The following is a 26,257-nucleotide window of genomic DNA, read 5'->3' on the forward strand; positions in this document are numbered from 1 at the left end:
AAAAAAAAAAGATAGGCTAAATAATGGCCATTCACTTGTTCATTGTAATAGTTATTTCTTTGGAGACTGAGGTGCTCATGTGACATTAAAATAAAACTTGTTTCAATATTTTGTCGATCAAAATATGCATCACGTAGGTTTTTTTCCACCATAAAGTAAACATCGCTGGCGTCTCACAGATGAGAGCTTGCAATCGTGAAAATCAAAGTGACGTCTTAGAACCCGTGCAGTGAAGTTCAGAGGCAGTAATCAGGTGAGAGAAATTATTTGATGAGCTATTATTTTGAAAATATATATCAGACCTTGAACCGAGTCTCATATTCAGGTTGACGGCAAGGAATGACGGCATACTGAAATAGACATTATATAAACTGGCACTTTTTGGGGCTGCCGTTCAGAAGCAGCGACTGACATTTGGGGGGGGGGGTTGTGGCTCCAAGTGGGTTTGGATATAGTGGGGAAGGGCCCAAACGGCTCTTTCAATGCTAAGGGTTGCCGACCCCTGGGCTAGCATCAGTAAAAGAGCTGTCTACCATCGCTTGACTTTGAATATGTTGTTCCACAGAATCACCCATTTTTGAAGTGTTAAACATTGAACATTTTACAACAATTATTTTTTGGTCATTTTAGCAGAATGGCTCTGAGTTAAAGGGTGAAAAATTTGACGAAGGTTTGTGACGCCCATAGGATGAGGCCTACTGTATTTGACACTCTTCTGACTTCCAGCGCCACTGTAGCTGACGCCCGCAATACAGCTATGGGTTACCGTGGCAACACCGTAAGTAAGGGTGATATCGACACATTTGATTTCTGATTGATTGGGTTTTTTAAATTGTTTACATGAATTTATGATGAATCGTCCTGCAGTTGATTTCATGGTTCTGCCGTCAGACATTATTGTAATGTTTAAGTTAAAATTTTTGTGAAAGGTCACTTCCTGTCTGAGAAACGTAGGACGTGAGCCAGAAGTTGTATGTGAAAAGAGACGAGAGAGGACAGTCTACTACTGGCTAAGCAGCTGTACACTGTAATTATTCTGAATATTGAAACTTGTGTAGCCATGTATAAGAAACTAATCTGTGAAAATAATGTATGTGAAATGTGTTTATTTTGCTACAGTTTTCAGTGTTCCGTAATGATTGGAGATACAGCCACCATGAGGCTGACAATGAGCCACTGACATTGAGGTAATTGAAACACTCAACAAGTGCCTTACTAGGGATGCACATTTTGAATTTTTTTTCTGACCGATAACCGACGCTCGTTAACCAATTATTAACCGTTAACCGATAAGATTAAGATGCTTGCGGCGCACGGAAAAAAAACAACAACAAAAAACAATTATCCAATTTTCCAATTTTTTTTTTTTGCCGTTAAATACACACATGCGCTGCGACAGAGCAGCGCCACATCCACTGTGCTCTGTCTCAGCTGATCGCGCTCATATGGAGGTTAGATCGTCCAATGTAGAACTGTTTTTATACAAAGTGCAGCCAAACACCAGGCTGAAGGAGCAGCAGAGCTCCTCTGACAGCTCCTCTGTGGAGCTGCAGGAGAGCTGCTTTTTTTTTTTTTTTTTTCTCAGCGCCATAGTTACAGGTGATTCACATCTATGTCCGTGTAGGCTACATGACCTTCCTTCATGGGGGCTGCTGCACATACTGTCAGTCCTCCTGTGTAACTTTTTGCTGCGAAATATGACTGAAGGCACGTGAACCCTGCACGTGTCGACACGCCCCCATGAGTTGACGACATAAGGACCTAATAATAATTTAAAAAATGACCGATAGTATTAATCGGTCAAAGTTCTTGTTATCGGTTAACGGTTAAACGGTTAATCATGTGCATCCCTATGCCTTACTGAAATAAAATAGACAGTTTCCTCCAGTTAATTCACTTACAATCTAAGCTCATCATACTTAGTGCCCTTTAAAAAAGAAAGCAACCCTATCATTAGAGAAATATAGCCAAGGTTTGTTTCAGCCACTGCTCTGATGAAACTGTCTGCTTTGTTTCCTCAAATCTTGACTACTATATTCCCTGAGTCTGAAATCAAGCCAGAGTCTAGATCAACAGATGCGAACAACACACACACACACTCACACCTACAGGCAATTTCAAAGAGTCACAAATATGCATGTCTCTGGAAATAAGAGAGAACCACTCTACTCAGACACAAAGAGAACATGCAAGCACCATCCAGAGAGGCTCCTGAGCCAGGAATCAAACCTAGAACCTTCTAGCTGAGAGCTGAGAGTGCTGACCAGCTAACTCAGTGCTCCTACCACCCTCATGATAACATCTCTACACTCATGCAAGAGTATCCTCCAATTGCAGTGTCAGTCAAAATGCTCAAACAAGTGAATTAAAAACTCAAAAACAGTTTCAACAAAAACTGAATACTATATGTCATGAAGGTGTGATTTATTACACAACAATTATATTGGACTGCATCAGAAAAACACAGATTTCTCTCCCATCTCCAACATCTTTGTCTTTTTAAATAAATCGTATGATTGACCAGGATTCATCAGGCTAAACAGAAAGCCTGCCTCTGTCTTTCCCAGTGCAGAGTCATTGCTGATTCATGCACTCCACTGTCCACAGAAAAAGCCTTTCATTCATGCTGCCTCCCCCCACTGATGAAGTCAACATGGCACCACTCACTGAAAAAAAGTGTTTTGAATTGCATCATCTTTAGTTTACCACGACCTCTTGAATACTGACAATGGTCTTTGTCTCGGACTAGTAACCACTTCTATAAGGTATGATGATTTCTAGCAGGTACTCATGGAACAGGCTCAACCATAGAGTGAAAATTAATAGTTTAGCTCATATAGTACCACAACTAACCTTGTTATAATGATTTATTTTGATAATGGTGATAATAGTACTTCCATGTTGGGGCTACTGTGGTAATGCAGGAAGCCCTGACTGGCCATGACAACAATATTGTCTCCAAAAGACAAAGGAAAGCTGTCGATGGGTCATGCGATACAGTGGAGGACAGCTACACTTTCTCTGCCAGTCAGTAAGGAAGATGAGACAGCCAGGAGAGTTGAGGACAGTGAAACATAATCTTGTCTCTCTAACAGAGGACACGACTGCTGCGTCACACACATTCATGTAGAGGTGTATCCGTAGGAGTAAGTGAACAGAAAATAGAATTTAGCAGAATTTAATTTCTATATATTGCCTGGATTAATTGATCCCATGTGTACAACATTCATATCAGTCAAGGGAAAGGTAGACATTAGTATAGGACCATATTTAATAAATTAGAGGGCCGGAGACTAAATTCAATAGTGGTTCTTGGTGGTTCCATACCAACTATTTCACTCTTGCATGTCAAGACAATATATAGGCTTGTTTTCCCATTAAAGGCCCCATGGCATGAAAAATTTGATTTTGGTTATTTTTTCGTGCTTGGGGAGGTCTCTAGGTCACGTATATACTGTCCCATGCATCAAACTGTTCATAAACGGAGAAACGCACACCGCCCATTTGTAGGAACTGTCTCTTTAAGACAAGCGGATAGCACTTCCTCCTTTGTGTGATGTCACACACAAGGTAACTCCGCCCACCGCGACCAGTTGTTGGTTTTTTTGTTTGTTTTTTTATGAATGCAGCTTAGGTTTCAGTTACTTGCCTGTGATTGGCCCAACGAGGAGAGGTTCTCATTCTCTCTTCTGATTGGCCAAATGATCTGTGCCTGCTAGAGCTCCAGAAAGAGGCAACAGAAAGGGGCAGTATAAACGATATTAAGCAGATCACAGGTACTCAAAACCAGTGATACATCTTGTTAGGGATATCAGCAGGTAAATAAACCCAGAGAAAAGTGCACAGCGTGAGGCCTTTAAGTTTAATGTATGAACTAATATATGGTTTACATCACCCAAACAGCAATAGGTGCAGGTTTTAAGTCTCAAGCTTAAACTGTGTTGTCCCAAATAACAACACACAGGACAGCAGCTCTCCTACAGCAACCACAGCTGCTGTGATGGCCACTTCCTCTTCCTCGATCCCCTTCCCCTGCAGCCTCACTCTCATCATCAGCTGTGTTTGAGTCAGGACTTGTCAGTGGTTCTCCCTCTCCACCAGTCACCTTCTCTCACCCTTCATTTGTTATGACTATGATCAAATTAGACTCTTAAGGCCTGTAGTATATACCTCGCATGAGCGTAGAAATTTGTGTGTTTTCTTGAGGTGGTAATTCACAATAAACTAAAGTGCAGAATTCTGGGAAGTCTTCATAGGGAACCTCCCACTGCAGCACACGCCACATGCTTTTCCACATTACAGTAACCATCTACCATCTACTTTAAATTTCTGAATAATCACAAAATAGTTGTCGGACGGACACCACGTCAGAAAAAGGTTTTGCCCAGATGATGTGCCGGGAACAAGCTGAGAGAACTCCCAAACCAGGGCTGCAAGAAAAGAATGACCTCAGGACTATTTATTACAGTAGCTGTGGATTCATACAAAATTGGTGTTCCAATTTTAATCTCCGGGACAATATATTTAAGATTTGTTTGGATTGAAGTTCATTGTTAGTCATGGCCTTTTGGTCATAATGATAAAAATGCCATAAAACAATGACCTTATCCCCTCTCACTTATTAAGATAATGAAGGTTGCAGCTCATAAACACACTGAGGAGTCCACTAAAAGCAGCACTGAAAAACTGGTACCTGACAGTTGAATTGTCATCATCTACAGCTTTCAGGGATTTTTTACTCATTCAGGAAGATGGTGTAACACTGTGACATCCTGTTCGGGAGTTGGCACTGCTGTCATTTGGCACACTTCCTGAACTGCTAACTGCTTACTGAGCATAAAGCCTAGTATTGACAAACAGTTTCCTCTCAATCCATCTTAAATGTTCAGTCATCTGTGATCATACTGACTCATCATAGTTTTAATGTGAACATCTTTAGGACCCTGAACACATGGAACGACAGAGTTTCAGGTTTAAAAGCTACAATTACCGCACCATGTGGTGTCAGTAGGAAACACACCACTTACAACATGACACTGACAGATCACAGAGGTTATTAAATAAACTGAAAGCTCTGTAATGTAATTTTAGGACACAAAATGATGCTGAATACGTTTAGTTTGTTTCAGTGTTTACTGAAATACTATCACTTAATTCTAGGTAAAACATGGATCACATCTCTTATTGGCATTCTTGAAAAACATTTTAGGATCAGTAGGAGATGATCATCTTAACAGATGGATTGTTCAGACTACATCATTAAAGGTCCAGTGAGTAAAATGTGGGGGAAACCGTGATATCTAGCGTTTAGTTTATTGCAGTGCTCGCTCGCTCGCTCGCTCGCACCATCGGCAAAGTGACGGTGGCCTCTGAGGACAAAGGCACTTGTTTACCCAACTGGGACGACTGGGAGTATTTCAGGAGCATGGAGCTACAGTATGAGGTGAAGATCTAAACCATGTTACCACATGTCTGCTGTTTCCTACTGGATTTTCCGTTCAGGCTGCCGTACAAACATGGCGGCGCTCTCTAAAGCAAGACCCTTGCTATATGTATATATAAAAGTATAATTATAAGGCAACGAAAACCAGACAAATTTTATTTTATAGCGATTATATTCATGGGTATGTTCAGATTTTGCCAACAAACCTTGCCAATTATTACACACTGGACCTTTAAAGCCTGTCATTTAGTCAAATGTTGACTTTTTTCATAATCTTTTTGAGTCAAACTTTAATTCATTCTGATAACTCAATTAGAGGTTCAATCATTTCACTTCTATAAAGACTTGAGCACAAAAATGGTTTTAAAAAAGTTGCATGTCTAAGCTGCATGGCTACCACTCTTGCACTGGTTATGGCTACATGAAACACAACAGTAAAACACTGTTTTATTAATCTAAAATAATAATTGAACATTCAGCATTTCTTAAAATATACATGTTGTGTCTTAACAAACTTCCTACAAACCTGTAATAACCTATGATGTATGATGGAATCTGTCATTTTATTATGTGAATCATAAAAATCAATAACGGTCATAAAAATTTGGTCTGACTCACACTAAATTAGTCCTTAGTGAGGAGAGCATGACTGCCTTTGTGTCAGTAAATGTCCTTAACTGCATTCACATCATATGACTGTCACTCCCATCCTGCTTGTTCAGTAACTAACAGGACATCCTGGAAGTAATAAAATTAGACACAACAACATCAAACCAAATTTTTTAAAAAGAGCTAGGCTGTCAGAATTCTTTAAGGTGATGTTTCTATCCAATGTCATGTAAAAGGAGTCATTTCCAATCACAAGGTCAATGTGTTAGGGAAGGATAGGTTGCACAGTCTTAAAAACTCACACTACTTGTTAACATCATAATATCACTTCACAGACTGGTGACATCTAATTAAGCAGCTTCACCGCCAAGCTGCATATTGATGTGAACGCTCCTCATATCACCACAGACAGACAAGCCAGGATAATTAGTGGAAGTAAGAGTTTGGGAGCTGGACTGTAGCCACCTCAAACACACAGTCATCCTACTGAGACGTTTACCAGCTACGGTCTGTGAACAGTGGAAGCAGTCCAAGTCAAACCTATATGTCTGTGGAGATGTGAAGGGTCAGGGCACTGGCAAGAGATAAAGGAAATCATACTCTTCGCTAATGATTGAGTTACACCATGCAACCCCTAATATTAGAAACCAAGGCCAGACGTCGTGGTCCACCGGCAGATTTAGCATGGTATGTGTTGCATTGCATTTGGTAATCAGACAATGCTTGACAGACAGATTTCAGAGCAGAGAGGAAGTACTCCATTAATGTTTTCACACTTTTGGAGGCACTAAAATATCCTAAATAAAACCTTATTTCTATCAAATTCATTCATCTTTAAATGATCCTGGTGATCAGTGTGGCTTTTCTGCAAAATCGATGTTTGGATGTTACATTGCCAACATCTTTAGTGTCAAATGAGTTAGGCTACCTATTTCACTCAAAAGGACCTTGACTTTCACAAATCAGGAACCTTCAAAACCAGACCTCAAAGTGTGCTGTGAAATGGGACAGTGAGCAGAATTCAAAATCAAACTTAAAGGTGTACAGAAATGGCCGTTTGTCCTGTTTGTCGCGCTAAGTTGTCATGAGTTGCCGCATGAGTTTACCCGAGTAAGGAAAACGAATTTGATTGGTCGTTATCGAGCGGACGGGATATTCAATGCTTGGGGCGAGACCGAGCTCACTGTGTGTGTGTGTGTGTGTGTGTGTGTCTCAGACGTTTGATTGACGGATGACGGATCCAATATCAGTGGCTGATGAATTGTGAGCAGGCTGACGTATAATCCGTGCGCCTGCATTATCCAATGCGGGAAAAAAATGCCACACTTTCATCCTGGATTTAATCAAAAATACAATTTTGCACAAAGTTTGGCCTACATCGTCTGATAGATGAGTTATTACACTAATTTTATGACCCAGAGTGAAATCAAATTCAATTTTTTTTTCTGTACAGCTTTAACACTTCAACCACAAACCACAAAGCTTCAGCATGTCAGAAGGAACATAACATCCTGCATATCCTAGCAGAGTCTACAGTGAGCGCAACTTGTCTCTCTCTGTCTGCAACAGATTCATGCTGACAAGGGTGGGGAGCAAGTACAAGACTGTCTGACCTCAAATAGCATCAGAGAAAGGCTGTTGTTGTAAAGGGGTTAGTTGGTGTCAGTGTCTTCATACACAGAGAGAGTAAAGGAATGAAGTTTGATGTTCAGTTTAAGTTTGAACGTTTCTCTGAGTGGTATGTGCATATGACAAAATCTTTTATTTTCAGAGCCTTATACTTCGTACCATCTGTGTCAAATACAAAGCCAGTGCTTGCGTTCACACTTTTCAAATTATTTTTAAAGATCAAAATGTTCAATCTCACTAAACACATGGACCTATGAGGCGTTCGGCAGCAACTACCTCATTTATCAACAGTCTGCTGTACGATAGTGACCTGGACTTTACACTGTACACTGAAGACAGTGGGTCAGTCTGATTTTACACTCAAACACTCACAACCATTACGGGTAATTGCACCAATAAAAACATCAGTTATGTGCAAATGACTTACCTAATGCTACGTATAAAACTGCGAGCATTACTCATAGATCTACAGATTATGGCGGCCAATTCAGCAGGTTGGTCGTGTGTATGATGTGATAACAGGTGTGGGGGTGGGGGTGTAACATATACAGTTGTTGTTGTAAAATCTATGAGAACGTGTGTGAGTGAGTGAGAGAGAGAGAGAGAGAGAGAGAGAGAGAGAGAGAGAGAGAGAGAGAGATGACAAACAGCCAGTGGGAGCAAAAAAAACGCTAAGATGCAAATTCTACCACCATATTTCTGTACTTGGAGATATTTCATTTACCGTGAGTGATGTGACCGCTTGGATTATTTTGGATGTACAGCAAAACCATGTGAGGAAGAGGAAGTTTTTCTTTCACGTAAAATACACAGAAAGACTGAGGTTCAAACCTAAAAGTCAGAAGCTTTCTTACTGATCATATTAGACTAATTCAATTTACTGAAAAAACTCCCCAGACTAACCAGTTTCCTCGTGGTGAGGACCATTCTGCACTCATTAGGAGACAGACCTAATAAAGTCTGCATTCATATTTATTTCCTGTCTGTCTTCTTGGTGGCTGTCAGTGATGCATTATGCTCTCACTGGTAACGTGTCCTATTTAGTTTAACAAGCAGTAAAGTACAGAAAAGCAGACAGGAATATTCCTATTATTCAGTTGCATTTGGTAGTTAACACTATTTATAAACATTAAGCTTTTTCTTAATTCATACCCTGGTGTTGAACTGAATTAATGTTGCTTCGGCTATAACTTTAAAGATGCTGCAGTCACAATGCAAATAGCAGGATAAGGAGCTAACTGGAGTCAGCTATCACTAATGTGATGTCCAACTGTCCATTTCAGGACCCATTTCATTAGTTTCAGCTCAGTGCTTTAATTCTTGGGGGTCTTTGAAAGAAAGACAGAAAGAGCTGAACTACCTGTATAACCTGTGCAGTTTAGCCACCCACCTCACAACAACATGTTAGTCCATCTCCGGTGTGTTAATGTAGCACCATCACTAGCTCAGGTTGTGTAACAGAGTCCTGCAGACAGTGTTTCACAATAGAGGCAGTGACAGCAGCTCTCACCTGTTGGCTCCTTCCCGCCATGCAGCCTCATCAAGTGGCAAACACAACATTAACGACTGTGACGCCACGAATGAGCATTTTTTAACAAAGCCAATATTTTTAAAGAGAAATGGTGAATTAAAGGTTATCAATAGTGTCTGATGAGTTACGGTCGACAGTGAGTAAGCCTACCTGTCAATCTCAGCTCCTGTCACTTGTTGACACCTCCTGATCCTGTGCGGTAGCCTATTTCTTTTTTCTTTTCTTTTTTTCTTTTTCTTTTCTTTCTTTTTTACTTTGCACTCCAGCAAACCGGCTACAAGCTCACTAGTCCTCGCATCTCTGGCTCGGTCCTGGCGGGGACGAAGCTGGACCCAGATGAAGTTTGCAGCACCGGTCCCGGTCCCGGGTCCGTGTTGAATGGTTGTTCCCCTGTCTGCAGACACCGTAGGGTCTGGCTGCTCAGGGCTCAGTGCTCAGTGCTGAGGCTACTGCTGCTGCTGGCGTCAGGGCTTTGCCGTCTTTGTACAACACAAAGATCGTCTCTGTGTCTAAAGGTGGATCACTGCAGGGGCGGAAAAACGGCTCTTGTCCAAGGGGGGAGAAGACCACTTCCGCGTTCAAAAAGCTGCAGTTCTCTGGCGGCCTCTGAGGGCTGGTACCGGAAGTGAGCAACTCTCCATTGACCCCCATGTTAAAATAGGCGACTTTACAGCTTAAAAAACATATTTACAGCCTGGTGCTGTAATTTTGTTGTGCATGCAATGTTGTAGTTCGTCCAGAAGGAGGCGCTCTTCAGTTATTATTGTGTTGGGTGTTACACTCTCATTGCTATCCGTCTTGGTTCAGAGAAAGACGGATAGCATGAGAGTGTAACACGGGTTTTGCATAAGAGTTACGCGCGTAGACTCCCACTAAAATCCAAGATGGCACAGTTCAAACCTCCGTAGTATAGGAGCACAAAACAGACCCCCCCAAACCAATGGGTGACGTCACGGCCCAGGTGCTACGTCCATTCTTTTTACAGTCTATGCTCTTGTCTGTGTCCAGTAAGTTAGTTAGTTAGTATTATATTTATTTTTTTATATTTACTGTAAAATTGTGAAATATGTTGTCTGACTGAAATTAACAACAAATACCGCAGTTTTGTATTTCCTTCATAATATAATACAAAAAGTGGCAAGTTCAGAATACAGAAAACACAAATATAGGAGCATTACCAAAAATATTAACAAGTTAACAGTTGCTTCTACTGCTCTAACTTGGTATGTGGCCATATAGTCTATCTGTTTACCTCCAAGAGTAACCATAATTAATTTGTTAATTTAATTAACTAAACCAGATTTGGATGTTGTTAAGGCGGTTTGTCTTTACCACAGTATGAGGGAGCAGTATCCAGATTTCTTTATGGAATTTCCATTTTGCTCTTGAATATGTAGTTTTGCCAGTATCTATATGATGGTGGTGTTTACTACTAGAAAAATTCCCAGCGAAGTGAGTCATCTTTAATTTTCTCCCATCTCTGCTACACAGTCAGGCTGTCAGCCCACTCTTAAAGGAACATGACACATTTTTTTGCAATATTGCTACACTTGGTGGCTGCAGCCTCAACAAATGATTTGTTATGGTAATGAATTTTAAGAGATGTAATTCAAAACATCGATTGCGCTTTCACAACAGTCCAAAACAGGAAAAAATTATAATAAAATGAATAACTGTACTTCTTCTATGATTTTATACAAAAATAATCCTCCATACATAATCTTTTCTTTTCTTTCATTGTTTTGACATGACAATGTTTAAAATCTGCTAATGCCCATCTCTTATTTGAATTCAAACGCTCACATCATGAATAATCACCAAATACATATTACAGATTTCAGAAAAACATACATATTACTTTGTCTCCACCATCTGGTCAAAGTCAGTCACAACAACATTGTTTTCCTCTTTATCTTGTGTCTCTCAATATGTTCTGCATAATCATAAGGAGAATGAACTATTCACAATGGGAATTATAAGTATGAAGGCCCTAAGGGCTGAACACACTTTAACTTCGGAAAACACATGCAAACAGACAAAATTCGAGCAAATTCTGAATCTCATCAGTTTGAAATGTATTAGCTACAAATGCATACAATACAAAAAAGAAAAGAAAAATCATTCTCTCAGTAGCACAGATGACAACAAGTGTTTCCAGACGACACGAAATGTGACAGGGCCACAACAGCTGATTGTCCCAAATCTATGTTTAATTGTCCACCAGTGTCACATGTTAAAATGAAAAAAAAACTTTCCTAAAGTATGGAAAAGAGCATCCTGACTTATTAACCCGCTTTGTTAAGACTTAAAGCAGAAGTAAGCGATCCGGTCGTTTTGGCTAACTTCTTGTCAGCAGATGGAGTTAGCAGTCCCCGCCCTCGTCATGGATCTATTGGTCCTCGTCCCTACGCATCCACATTCACACGCATCCCTTGGCTGCACACACAGAGAGGACCGCCCCTTTATGCCGTTCTCTCTCCTCATTGGATAAAGGTTGTGGGATACAAGGAAAGTTTTCTCCTCGCCTTACAGCAGAGCAGAGTGACTGACAGACCCGTGTTTCAGACCAAACACTCTATATAAGTGATTGCTGTCGGAAGATATAACTATTTATGACTTATATTAACACACACATTCCGCTTACTTCTGCTTTAAGTGTAATTATCATGAATGTTTGGCTTCATAGAGAATTACAGAAAGGGAGACAAGACACTTACTTAGGTGATGAGTGTGACACTAGTATCAATTAGAAACAGCTTGAGTGTTGTTTCTTCCTCAGTCTTGGCAATTTAAAACTGCAACAAAATTGTTTTAAATTTCACCCAAGAGCCAGATGTCATCTACTAGTGAGTTGGCACAGCTCTGAATGGTCCAGGTAGCCAGGGCAAACTGGTTGTGGAACAGGTCGGCGTCAGCCTCAGGGGCGTCGGTCCTGAGCGCATCAAGATGGTCGGACAGAGCTGTGAGAGTGTGGGGGGCGGAGCCCAGCAGGATGTGGCGGAAGGGACTATCTCTGGGAGACACGTAGGGCGACAGGAAGTTCCTTTCCACCTGCAGAAACACGGGAGAGAAGGAGAGAAGGACGTTCACATAAATGCATCTTATAATGTCATGCCTTTTTAGGTTGGTTATTTTACACCCATATCACTGCTGCACAAACTATAGTGACATGGAAAAAAAATAGGAACACATAGGGAAAATGCAATATCGTCAAAAAAAATTGTTTCTTAAAGGGATAGTTCACCCTAGAATGATATTTCGCTCATTATCTACTCACCCTCATGTTGACTAAGGGCTGGAAGAAGTTTCAGATTCCTCCGTGGCTTCTCTGAGTTACAGGGGGTCTCGGCATAGCAGTGCATGTCCATATAACGGTTGCAAAGGGACACCGGAGCTCTTCGTAAAAAAACACACACAAAAAAACATCCAAATACCTCCATGCTGCTCGTATGTAATGTCCGTCTTGTGCTGAAGCCCCAAATTGCGTAATTGTCCTGAAAAAAATTAAATAAGTCTATATTTTAAGCTTGTTCGTAGCGGAAGCTTCTCGAAGCTCCTCTTCCTGGTCCGTCCAAATCTCGCGTGATTTGCGCCGGCGTCAGCATGCGTCAGTGCGGTTACTGCGAATCACGCGAGATTTGGACGGACCAGGAAGAGGAGCTTCGAGAAGCTTCCGCTACAAACAAGCTTAAAATATAGACTTATTTAATTTGTTTCGGGACAATTACGCAATTTGGGGCTTCAGCACAAGACGGACATTACATACGAGCAGCATGGAGGTATTTGGATGTTTTTTTGTGTGTGTTTTTTTACGAAGAGCTCCGGTGTCCCTTTGCAACCGTTATATGGACATGCACTGCTATGCCGAGACCCCCTGTAACTCAGAGAAGCCACGGAGGAATCTGAAACTTCTTCCAGCCCTTAGTCAACATGAGGGTGAGTAGATAATGAGCGAAATATCATTCTAGGGTGAACTATCCCTTTAAGTTATCGTGTTCACTAAAATACTATTAGTAAAAGATTCTCTGCAGTGCATCGCCTATAGTTATTCATCACCTAACCCTAATTGCACGAATTCCATCAGAACAATGATGGCAAATAAGCTCTTGCTGGTTTGTATTAGCAGACGTTTAGCTGCAGCCTGCCAGTTACACCAAATGAGCCGGAACTTGATGTAAGACATTTCATTGTAGATTCATCACATCATATGACTGCCTTCATATGGTCATCTAAAAATACATGCTTCACAATTAGTTTGTTTTACATGTTACTTGTGAACAGGATATATGTTATTGGATATATGTTATTAATATCAACGTGTCCATTTTCCCTATGAGCTCAACAGCCATTTTCAATTTTTACAGTTCTGACAAGTGTCAGAGGCTGTTTGTTTGTTTGTTTTTTTCTATTTAAATTCAGCAAAACAACAAACAAAAACATAGACCTGTGCATGACTGTTCATTTTTAAAGATCATTCCACACTTCTAAGAGACTACAGAGTATCTCATCAATGAACTGTAGAGATCTTACCGTCATGATGCGGTCATTGATGATGCGGCACTTCTCAATGTCCTCCAGGTCACTGTTCTGGACTTCTGTTGCCAGGTTACGAGAGGCACGCCTGAAGGAGCCATAGGCTGAGATCAACCACTGCAGTGTCAGGGCCTTGGGCAACAGCTGAGGCTGAGCCTGGAAGCAGACACAGCATCAACACCGCTTAGTTAGTGAACTGGATTAACTCAATTAAATATGAACAATAAATGATTCTTTGTAGGGACCAACTTAAGTCAACTTCGATTCCTTCAAGAATTCTCTCTCAAAACAGTAAATACAGTTCAGTCAGACAACTCATGATTAAAATTGCAGCTTCATTACAGTATGCATTTGAGTTTGGCATCAAGGCTCTGACGTCATCACTCCCTGAGAATAGGATTTCATCAAAGTACAGGAGTGATGAGCGAATATCTTAACCCGGAGCCTACAGGTGGATGCTGGGGTGGTGGTGGGGCAGAAATAGGGCAGAGCTGTATAATGCTGCTGTGCCATAGACAGTCAAAGAGGATGATGGGTAAGTCACCCATTTTAAATAGACCACGAAATTGGGAGGATGTCTATGAATATGTCATGCGAGTGACGCACCGCAGCTCCAGGTGGCTGCATGAATACCTCACAGGCTTCACTTCATTTTTTAAATTGAAGGTAAACGTTATTTTCATTTGCCACTCACTCTCTGAACACTCTTGACTTTCACATTGATTTGCGCCACACGAGTACCCATGAGCTTCTCGTATTTCCCCAGGTCCATCAGCAGCAAACGATCATAGACCAGCCTCAGAGCTATGTGACCTGCAAACTGGGCTGATGCTACAGCCAGCTTAGGAACATTGTTGGCTGTGGCGCTGTTCAGCTTCAGCTGGGTGTCCTGCAGTGTGCCAAAGTATTGGTAGTGCTAAAGGAGGAGAAGAACATTAGGATGAGTTAGGTCAATGAACAGGGTTGTCAAAACTCTTCTTTAATTTTGGAACATCAGGACGACTTACTGAGTTACCAGCAGCAAATCTAAATGAGAGTGAGGGAATGCCAGAGAAGGCCAGGAAAGGATATGCAGCGTTGTCTGGTTTCAGAGGCTCCAAACTGGAAGATAAACATGAAAAAGAAGCAGTGACCATTTGCTGAACACAGATATGACAGCTTGGACACACCTAGAAGGTGGGTCTGATGTTGAGAAAACTTTAGTTCTCATGGATATACACAGGAACACTGAGACTAGGGGAGATGCAAAAGACTTACATGTCTGTTTCCCAGTTGTATCTTCCAAAATAAGAGAAGAGAGACTGAGTGTTGTCAAATTTCACCTGAGGACAAAACAATTGAATACATTCATTTTTCTGAAATACTTGACTAACTGACAAATGAATTGATTGTAATGAACTGCTCAGTTCACCTCCTTCAGAGTGCTCTCAATCAATCTGTGCATCAAAGGACTGGCTGCTACTTTAAATCCACTGCGACCTGGAGAAAAAACATTACATTTCATTTCACATTCCATTCTGGAAATCACACATTTTAAAGTTGTAAATAAAAGAAAAATATTTACAAACAATAGTTGTCTTGGCCACGTTAGGCTATAAGCACAACATGTCCCCACTATATTCACCAGTGTGTCCCCAGCTATGTCAGTCGAGCAGGTAGTATACAATACGTTTTACAGCCTTCTCATTTGAACAGCTGCCAGCTGCAGCCCAAAAACACTATAGGAGCAGTAAGACTGAACCCAAAGAGTGAAGTTGGGGCTGGACAAATAAAACTTAACCCAACCCTAACATCTTACCCAAAATTGAAACCTTTAAAAAGTGAGAGGAGCTGCACATTATGCTGATTATTGTCATTTAGTACAGTGGTGTTCTTGATGACAATATTAGTTGTAGTCACTGAAGATTTATATGATAGGTGGACAAGATGTCCAACAGGTATTTATCAGTGTCATACCTGTGACAACACCATCCAGGTTGATGTAGGAGAAGGCTTTCATGTTCAGAAAAGATAGATAACCCTAGAAATGTAATAAATAAATAAATCAATGAAAAATTCTGAGTACAAAAACCAGTCAGCGTCATGACTCGTTGAAGTTGTTGATCAAAAAAGTCTGTAGTCTGTACTACAAATCTAATCATGCAGTTCTCACCTCCAGCCACTCGGTGGCGCCAACACTCCCATATTCTCCAGCACTCCAGCTAGCAAACACAATCGTCCTCCTTGGCTTGAATCCATCTGTTCAAGTGGATAACACATGAGTATGAACAAAAAGAGCAGTGGCCTCACTAAACAGGATCTGATATTAATGTCATGTCACTTCTGTCAAAATCATTTCTCATCAGAAACAGCAGCTGTCATCAAGACTGAGACTCACCATTCTTCACCATGTCTGAGATGGAACGAGCCAGCTCAACAAGCACGCTGGTGCCAACAGTTGATGTTGCAAAACCTGGACCCCAGGCATCCCTCTGAGCACCGATGACCACATACCGGTCTAAGATTTAACCATGAGACAATCAGAAAAGACAACCACAACACACTCACTGACATTCAACTGACCTGATCTCATGTCTGTCTTGTTAAAGTAGCATCTTACCTGCATCCACAAAGCCTTTGATGGCACCAAAGACATTGTGTATGCTCTTTTCAGTGAGGACGTTGTTGACCTCCACAGTGATCACATCTGTATCATCTCCCAGTTTGTAGTAGCTTCCCCATTCTGCAGGTGCACTCTGACCCCCCAGCTGCCTGTTGGACACACATAATAAACATGTCAGCCACTACTGAGACACATGTCTATATCCCACTTTACGTCATCAGATAGTACAGTTTGTAGAGTGAATATTTCAAGTTTTCATCATCATTTCAGATGGTCCACAGTGTGTCTGGGTCTTACTGAATAATCTTAGTTGCCGTGGCTGTTGTGATGGTCTGAGCCAAGATTGTTGGTAGACCTGAAGACTGGACGGGAGGAAACTGAGTGTGGTTGAAGGAGGGGAAGCCTGGGGTGTAGGGATCCCCTGACCCCAAGTGGACCTGTGACAGACACAAGGAAGACTTATGAAGTTTGACCAGCACAACAGTTGACAACAAATGCTTTTCATCATCATCATCATCATCATCATCATCATCATCATCATCATCATCATCATCATCATCATCATCATCATCATCATCAACCTTTATTTAACCAGGCAAAAAATTTCTGATTTCCCCCTTTAAATAAGTGGTGCAGCCTACTGAGGCCGTCTTCCAGGCAGATGGGAGTTCAGCTGAGTGTATGGACAAGTTGCAAAGGAGGGTGATGGGTTCTGCAATAATAGGGGCTGCAGCTTTAAGGAAGAAGGGGTCTAACCCGTCCGGCCCAGGAGGTTTTTTGGGGTTAAGCTTACTCAGGACTTCAGGACAGGTGTTAGGGAGGCCGGTGGATTGGCAATTTGAACAAAATGCTGGTTAAAGAGCTCAACCATACGTTTGTTATCCGAGATAATGTTTCCATCCCAGAGGAGGGAGGATGGTAATTGAGATGGTGCAGCTTTACCCTCCATATCTTTAACTGTCTTCCAGAACTTTCGTGGATTAGTGCCACAGAGTTTAAACTGATCATGAAAGTAGTCAGATTTGGCTTTACAGATGGCTTGAGTACATTTATTTCTGATTCTTCTAAAAGATAACCAGTCGTCAGAGGATTTTGATTTTGATTCATTTGTTTCCCAGATGAATCTTCCTGGCAGCCTAGTGGTTGTTAGCAAAGTACCTAGGCCAAGAGTACTTTCCTCTATTGGCCAGTTCCTATATGATCACATTCCAGGTCACAAAGAAGTTTTTTACCTTAAAGACCCCCTCCCATGAAAATCGTGTTTTTCGTGTTTTTCACATGTTCCTGTGGCATTTTTCTTGTGTTAGAGCACATATCAGCAGAAAAGGAATTGCAAAATTGCATTTCTGAGTTTTTCTGCCTTCAAATTGCTGTGAACCAATGGCAGACGCAAACTGGCAGTTTCAGGGAGACTGGAGCTGACGTGTCACAGCTCCAGGGGAGGGCACTAGTGCTACAAGCTCCCGCCCCGCTCTGCATCTGGCTCAGAGGTGAAAGGCTTGACAGCTCGGTGTAGCTGTCAAGGTATAGCAGGTATAGCTCACCTGGTAGAGCAGCTTGCACCATGAGCAAGGACTATATTCCAGTCTGGGGTCGAATCCCGACGTGGAGTTTTACGCTAAACGCGCTGAATCTGTAATTGTACAATGTCCAGCTGTCAGCAAGCGGGGGGTGGGGTGCGAGGAGGTGGCTGGGCGGGTGCAGAGCAGTGCAGTCTCCGCCCACCCTCCAGAGGTGCATTGCTAATGAGCTGGTTTTAAAATGACCAAAAAGGGTCGCGGGAGGGGGACTTTAAGAATTTGAGGCTGTGCCACATTTTATATTTCAATATGTGTTTTGGTTGTATACAGGCAATTAGAGCACAAAATACATGATTTAAGAAAGCTTTCATTAATAAGTTGCCCCATGGCATCAGTGGTGACTCCAAAAGATACCAGTATTGATTTGATGCACTGAATATTCTAAACACATACAAACATAACTAAATATTATTCTTTCATCTCTAATCTCATTGTTTCTAAATTGTCCACTCACATGTCCATAGAGCTGAGTTGTCTCTCCGATGGAGTAATCTATGGGGTCTGCATAGATCAACACAGCAGAGGCGTTCATCTTGGCAGCATTGGCTACCTGTAAGCAAAAAGGGTAACACTTTACTTGATGGGTGGGTGCATAGCACATTCATAAGACCTTTCATAAGGTGTTCGTAATGCATTCAAACATTGGTTTACATTGCTATGGAATAACAAACTCCCCTAATTGCACCTGAATATAAAAGAACAAAATACCCCCTATTCAGCATTCTATTGCAATAGTTCATGAAGGCCTCATAAAACAAATGCATAGCGTACCCAGATGTTTCATCAAAGTCCCTTTATCGCAACTTGGATAAATTAACTCGTACAAAGGCTGAGTTAAAGTCATGTGTGCAGAATCGATGCATTGTTTGCTTTGTTCAAAGTTGCCCAGACACCAAAACATCCCAGTGGTAGCATCATTTGCCATTCAGTTATGAATCCGTCTCCACCTGTCCTGTAGCTATACTAAAGTGATATGCAAAGTAATATTCATAAACCATACATGAAAGATTTACAAATAACTCCTAGCCCCTATGAAGCCTTCACTACTGACTGCATTGTAAAGTGACATACAAAATAACATGCATAAGCTATGAACCATTGCAATAGAAAGCTGAATAGGGGTATTTTGTTCTTGTAGTTCCAGGTGCAATTAGGGGACTCTTATTTAAAAAAAAATTAAAAAAAATCTCCAGGTCATTATTCTATAGCAATGTAACCCGATGTATGAATGCTGAGTCATGCCTCATGAAGCCGTCATGAATGCATGACAAACACCTTATGAATGTGCTACTGTATGTATCCACCCGTCAAGTAAAGTGTTACTGCAAAAAGGTACAAGCAAGGTTCAAATATATAATCTATATATCTAAAGTCATATGTCTTATTAAAACCACCCACCTTCTCAGCATAACTGAGCCTACCAGCTCTGACCAGCAGGACCTTGCCATTCAGGTTGACATTCTTGCCCTGCAGCAATGTGAAGTCCATTTGCTGCCCATAGTGCGCATACACAACAGCACCCTGGGCCAAAAAGAGAAAAAAAAGCCCAAAATTAGGGCATCATCTTTGTTTATGAAATAAACTTCTGCTTAATAACCTTGTAGATTACCGTTATTGATCCACTGGCACTGTAGGACAGGAATCCAGTTGGACGCTCCTCAATCCCATTCTTGAAAACAACTCTGTTGGAGCCAGAAGCTGGAGGGTCCTGAACCCTAACAAAGTGCTCATCAGTCCAGGTGTCCATGCCGTACTCTTTAAACCTATTGTTCACCTTGTTCATTAAATCTTCATCACCAGGAGAACCAGCTCGGTGGTTGAGACTGGTAAACTCACTGATGACAGAGGAAACCAAACAACCAAAAACAATGATTAGAACACAAATTTTCTCATGATACTGTAGTAGAAAAAAAAGAAGTCATCGCTGCCTGGCAGAAAAAAATAGGCTTACCTAAAGACAGATTCAAATTTGGATTCACTAAGTTTTTCAGCCAAAAGTGCTTTGACATCATCCCAGTCCATTAGGGCGGCAGCACCTGCCTCGTGTTTAACTGGTTGTTCAAAAGGGACCACCGACATTAAAGAACTGGGAGCCATGTCCTTCTTTTGATGGACCAGGTAGCCAATCAAGTATCCTGAAAGAAGCAGTGTTTCAAAAATGAGTAACAACTACAGTCACTTGGGGCCAAGCACATTTCAGGAGACACAGGTACATAAAGCTATGTGCTGTCAGCATGGATGGGGAAAAACACCAAGAGTTATGATTTACACACATACAGATTCATAACAATTCAGAAGAGTAGTGGTCTTATGATTACTCCATGTGGAACTCCACACAATTTATTGATGCAGTCTTTGTATAAATGCAACTTTTCATTCATTGGGTCTACTTACCAATAAAGATGAGAATGGTTGCAGAAACTATGATGAAAAAGAGCTTCATGGGTGTATTATGTCCACACTTTTGAGTCACATTTGGTTTGTGGGACAAGTTGAAACTGAAATGGTCCCTCACTCCTCCTTCATCTTCCTTATCCATGTCAGATGACAGTTTCTTCTCCACCACACTACTGTCAAGATTACTTTCCATGTTATGTAGCAAATTCGAATATGAATGATTTTGTATGTTCTCCATTATACTGTTGAAGCAGAAAATTCCAGGGATCATATGGTTTTATAGAATAGAATAGAATAGTTTACGTAATCCTTTGCGGGAAAGTTCACAGCAGCTCCAATACAATATGCAGTTATATATTGTTACCGTATGTCATTGTTAACCTACAATTGCAGGACATAAGCTGGGCTCAATGAGCAATTAGCAAGTTCATCCTGAAAATATTACAAGATTAACAAAACAGTGTTCCATGCAACTTTATGAAAAATTGGTAACACTTTACTTGAAGGTATCGTCATAAGAGTGACATGACACTGTCATTAGAGTGACATGACACAGTCATGAACGTGTCATAAACATTATGTCAATGTCATAACATTGTCATTAAGTGTCATTCGGTTTTTGTAGGGTTAGGTTTAGGGTTAGGGTTAACCAAATGACACTTAATGACAACGTTATGACATTGACATAATGTTTATGACACATTCATGACTGTGTCATGTCACTCTTATGACAGTGTCATGTCACTCTTATGACGATACCTTCAAGTAAAGTGTTACCGAGGGATTTTAAAGGGGACATATTATGCAAAACTCACTTTTTCATTGCTTTAGTATGTGTATTTGCCTATCCGGAGTGCCTCCTCACCCCTTAAACGTAGGTTTTTAACTAGCTGTTTTAATTTCACCCGGCTTATTACATCACAAGCAGTGTAGTCTGGCCTGACGGAAGTGCTTTGCTGCGATTAGCCTCTGACTGGTCAGAACGAGTCACCCGGCGGAAGTCCCACCTCCGTGTTGCAGCTTTCACAGTCCGCCCGGTAAAGGGAAACATCAACAAACAACAACAGGAACCGAACCATGGATCTATTATACATCCGTGTCATTAACTGAACAAAAGAATAAATATCCGTCAACGGTTGCCGACCGTCGTTACACCGCGGACCCAAATCCAGTTTCCAACCGGCAATATTTTGCGAGCGCACCGTTGTTATGGCGCCGACCGCAACGATCGTGACTGGTTGAAAAAATTCCAAACCGCGGGAGCGTTTTTTCCTCTGATCGCAGAATCATAGGCGGACCAGCCAGACCCTTCTTCTCTGGAGGAGGGTCTGGCCAGCGAGACTACAAGCCGTGTGATTTTAATATTCCAGCCCTCGCTCCCATGGTTACCTCAGCTACCAGAGCGAAGATTCTAAACCGACTGTTTAGAGCAGGGCTGTGAAACTGGTGTGTAGAGAACCCAGCTGTGCTCAATCTTACTTTTAGACATCAAGGTACCATGTCAAGAAGCAGAAATGAGCATAATATGTCCCCTTTAAGTTGTAGCTAATGGCTTTACAGATATTTTTATGGTCTGGTTGTCAAATTGATACATTTCCTCTTAGCTCTCATAGTTCTCATAAGTACCAGAACTTCAAGACACAGACCATAGAAAAGAAGTTTGATCACACCTTATTACACTTGAGGCAGTTCCTTGTTTAAAAAGGAGTAGTTATGTAACTCTGGTCCAATGACTACTTGTGCAACCCTTTAGAGGCATCACAACTGGTTAACCTCATTGAGATTTACATGTTGATAGTTTTGAACAATCAAGTTTAATTTCAGCTTTTTAAAAATGTATTTACTGTAATACACAGTTTAGCAGTAGTTTTTTTTTCGTGGAACCAGCAATCCAGTTCATTTAATTATTTCAGGAATTCCAAATTCAAATGAATAAAAAAAAGAATATATACGTACAAATTTGGTGCTTCAGATCTCTGTCAGATTCTTAAAGTTTGTCTCACATGCAAGCAGACTAAAGTTGTTTTTTTTAAATCGAAAATTAAAAAGTTTATATATCCACTTGTATTTATTTTTTACAGTAACATGATCTTGAAACATATCTGACTGTGTGTGATTTATAAAACTCACCCTCTGTTCGACACTTAGCGTGGTCTTCTGTAATGTTCAGCTGCTGACTCAAGTGTCTGCTCTTTGCTGCTTTTGCTGCTGTCTGCTCTCTTCCTGTGAAATTCCTTCCTGTCCATAAGGGGAAGTAGCCTACCCATGTAGGATTTCTCTAGCAAAGACAAGGATGTGAATCCTCCACTCTCTGCACTGTGATTTGGCTGTGTAATGCAAACACTCTAAATGTGTCTATATGAATATTATATTTTGAACAAAATAAAATCAATACATTAATATATCAACATCAACCAGTCCTTTAAATTGGGAGGAAGCCTGGTGTTCTTACCTCAAATGACCTCCTTTTTAGACTGGTCATCAGTGTGCTGACACAGTGATTTTTTTTTCCAGTGAGGTTGTCTGCTGCAATTTCTCCTTTTGTTCAACACAAGTATTGTGTGTGTGTGTGTGTGTGTGTGTGTGTGTGTGTGTGTGTGTGTGTGTGTGTGCGTGCGTGCGTGCGTGCGTGCGTGTGTGTGTGTGTGTGTGTGTGTGTGTGTGTGTGTGTGTGTGCGTGCGTGCGTGCGTGTGCGCGTGCGTGTGCGTGTGTGTGTGGTTTTTCTGGTAAAGCAACAGTAAAGTTTCTCTTTTGCTTTTTACTTTTGCTTGGAGCATTTACCATGTACCATGTAAGTGACATTAGCAGTGACTGGTTGGTTCTTGCATTGCTGCACCCCCATTTCATCTATCCATCCCTGACAGTTTTTTTGAGCACTGTAGCACTTTATTACACTATATTGTATTTGGTTTCGTTGTTTGGCTTCGTTGTTTTCTCAACCCATCCTAGCACAACTCCATCAAGAAACCCTGTTCTGGTCTTTGCATTGTTGCATCTCCATCCATTTTATTCATTGTAAACAGTCCATCTCACCATAATATCATAAATTTATTAAATTGCACTATACTTCCTGTTTTTTGTTTTGTTTACTGTTTTGTTTTTTGTTTTTTTTGGGGGGGGGGGTTGTTTGTTTTTGTTTTTTTATAGTAGTGTCATGTTAATTGTCTCTTTTTGTAGTTTTATTGTCTGTTGGTTTCTGTTTGGATATATTCCAATTTGTACCGATTTTTTGTGTTTCTTGTGTTTTTCCTGTTCTTATGAATTATGTTGTTATGTCCTTTTTGTTCATTTTAATGGCTTTTAACACCTTGCCCGGAGGACTACAGTCTGAAACTAGCCTTTGGCTAACACTGGCACCTTTACATTTATTATGTTCATTAATGTGCACTGTCCTCCTTAAATAAATAAATAAAATGAAATAAAATAAATAAAAGAGAGGAGGCTGAAGGCCCCCAAACATTGCACAACAGAGAGAGACAGAATGACTGGCCCTTAGCCCACACCCTCATCTTAGTGGAAACCAGTCCAACTACATATCAATACAGTTAATGTCCAACCAGGAGCATAACTTTGTATTTGTCCTGTTCTTTATGTTTGTTTAGCCTCATTTGTTGCCTCAGACCTGTCAAAATAGACTTATATGAACTTAAAGCAGATATCATCGGCACGGCCGTTTCGGCTAATGCTGTGTTCAAGGCAGGCTTTTGAAACCGTAAGTTACAGCTTCAAGTCACAACTACGACTTGGTAGCGTTCCAGGTAACCCGTAGCTCGTGTTTTTACCGTCCTGTTGTCTGTGAAAGTTCCCTATAACGGCCACTCGTAACTTCCGACCCGTGAACTCGTACCAGATCGAACTGGTATGACTTCACAGGAAGGAAAAACACAAAGTACGAGTTTCCTTGAACGCACCATGAGTTAGCAGCCCCCGCCCTTGTCAGGCATCAATTGGTCCTCGTGCTACGTCACCACATTCACGCGCATCCCTTGGCTGCACACACAGCCCTTCATGCCGTTCTCTCCCCTCATTGGATAACACTTGTATCCCACAAGGAAAATTTTCTCCTCGGGTTACAGCAGAGCAGAGTGACGGAGAGACTCGTGTTTAGGCTGAAATACTTCATGTAAGTGATTGCTGACGGAAAATAGGACTATTTAGGACTTATATTAACAAAAACATTCCACTGATATCTGCTTTAATGGACTTAATACTGTAATAACTAAAATGCCTCTTCACTCTCGCTCCTGTCACTCATAACTGAGCGTGTATGTGTTTGTCGTGATGCATGTGTGTTCCTAAGTCTGTGTGTGTGTAGTCCTTGTGAGTTGTAAAAGCAACTGGACTTCCCCAGAGTGGTTTCTAGTGAAACCAAAGTCACATGACCCACACCCCCGTCATGTGACTTGAGTCTCGGGGATGTGGTCATGTGACTTTGGTTTCACCAGAAACCACTCTGGGTTTAAAATACCTGGGTTTCTGGCATTAGTCTCAGAACTGAAGAAGCCTCTTGGATGAGGGGTGAAACGTCTTCAAGCAAGAAAAGAAGTCCAGTTGCTTTTTACTACAACTCCACAAGAATAAGATGACCTGGATGACTGAGAACCTTCACGGACATGTGTTTGTGTAGGTGTGCATAAGAGGAGGGAACTACCTGGAGGTGGAACTTAAGTCACAAGCGAAAGTGGATAACATTTGGCTTACAATGCGCCAGCCCTGCAGAGTGTGACAAGTGCGTGACCTGGGACAGCTACAGAAGATGACCTCCTTTAAGTGTCAAGAGTTTCTGCTTTTTCTCACCCTTTTCTGCCGGGTCTGCTGTGAGAAGCCAGAACCTGTGTTCAGGGCAAAGGGCAACATAATTGAGATGGGATATTGCTTCGGCGTGGATTATATTGTTGTTTACAGAATTGGTCCAGAGGGAGACCAGCTGCTTGGCAACTCCTCAACCACCAGTGCTGTGAAACCTCCTGCAGACATGCAGGATCGCGTCTACCCCACCCTGCGTGAGCAACTGCTCGGGATGCAGATTGTTAACCTCACGCACACAGACTCTGGGATTTACAGGAGGGAGTGCTGGCGGGACCAGAGCCTGGTCAGTCAGTTCACACAACAGCTCCTCGTGTACGATGAAATGGTTCAATCAGAGGAGGTCATTGTGAAGGAGGGAGCTGATGGAGCAGAGTTTCTGTGCAATGGCACCTCCATTGGTCTGGAAGGAACCTCTGTGCACTGGTACTATGAGATGTATCCCACTTATAAGCCTATACTCTTCCTGGATAGCAGCATTTCTCTGGAGCCTCTGGAGGAAGAGCTGAAAGGTGGCATGGAGGTCAAACAAGGAGGGGCATTGCTCATGATTAAAAACAATGTGTTAAAGAATATCCAACACTTTCACTGTCTTGTATTCAAAGGTAAGAACTGCTTCAGTTTCCAAAACATATACTTACCAGTTAACACTGAGAACAAGGAGATTTTTGCCTCAGTAGGGGAAAGAGTGGTCTTAAACTGCCCCTCTGATGGTAAATACCAGCAATGGGAGACACCACTGGGGGCGGTCAATGGCAGCAGCAAGAGGAAAAAAGATATGTATTTATCAAAAGGTGATAAATTGGAAGACTTTTCCTTGGTAATTCCCGAAGTCAACGAAGATCTAAGCGGGGACTATTCCTGCATCTCTACTTCACTTGAGATCCAGTATTTGGTGGTTCTCTGCCCCACAAATGAAATCCAAGAAAAAACAGGTTTTGAAGGCGGGGACTTCTCATTAAGCTGTGGCAATGGCCAGGATGATTCCCTAAGAGTGCAGTGGTACTATGAAGACACAACAGGGGAATATAACCCTATCCACGACTCAAACAACATTCCCATCCTAGAACGTCTGATTGGCAGACTGACTCTGTCACACAATGGCTCCTTGCTTACAGTCTCCAAC

General features: G+C 41.5%; 3 protein-coding genes across 3 annotated transcripts in view; 1 reads left to right on the forward strand and 2 right to left on the reverse strand.

Moving 5' to 3' along the window:
* The window catches only part of LOC146971107 (activated CDC42 kinase 1-like), a 67,558-nt gene extending 58,054 nt beyond the window's left edge, over positions 1-9,504 (reverse strand). The window contains exon 1 of the mRNA XM_085805159.1: positions 9,363-9,504. The gene's annotated coding sequence lies outside the window, so the exon portion shown is untranslated. The remainder of the gene's footprint in view (positions 1-9,362) is intronic.
* Positions 9,505-12,008: 2,504 nt separating this feature from the next.
* Positions 12,009-20,566, reverse strand: LOC146971108 (transferrin receptor protein 1-like). The gene is made up of 16 exons (XM_085805169.1): positions 20,322-20,566; positions 19,879-20,062; positions 19,537-19,762; positions 19,326-19,448; positions 18,382-18,477; positions 16,645-16,784; positions 16,345-16,496; positions 16,123-16,242; positions 15,898-15,983; positions 15,702-15,765; positions 15,157-15,224; positions 15,003-15,067; positions 14,753-14,846; positions 14,440-14,661; positions 13,743-13,901; positions 12,009-12,263 (listed from the first exon to the last, which is right to left on the reverse strand). Exons 1-16 carry the CDS (start codon positions 20,560-20,562, stop codon positions 12,024-12,026), a joined length of 2,280 nt encoding a protein of 759 aa, XP_085661295.1. The 5' UTR covers positions 20,563-20,566; the 3' UTR covers positions 12,009-12,023.
* A 4,457-nt stretch (positions 20,567-25,023) lies between these two features.
* On the forward strand, positions 25,024-26,257 carry LOC146971109 (uncharacterized; the record flags this gene model as incomplete). Its single annotated transcript, XM_085805969.1, has 1 exon — positions 25,024-26,257. A coding segment is annotated over exon 1 (1,176 nt), but the record flags the coding sequence as incomplete, so codon positions are not given.

Source organism: Trachurus japonicus, chromosome 17 (assembly GCF_045865225.1).
Source record: "Trachurus japonicus isolate A0001 chromosome 17, Traja_1.0".
Lineage (NCBI taxonomy): Eukaryota > Metazoa > Chordata > Actinopteri > Carangiformes > Carangidae > Trachurus > Trachurus japonicus.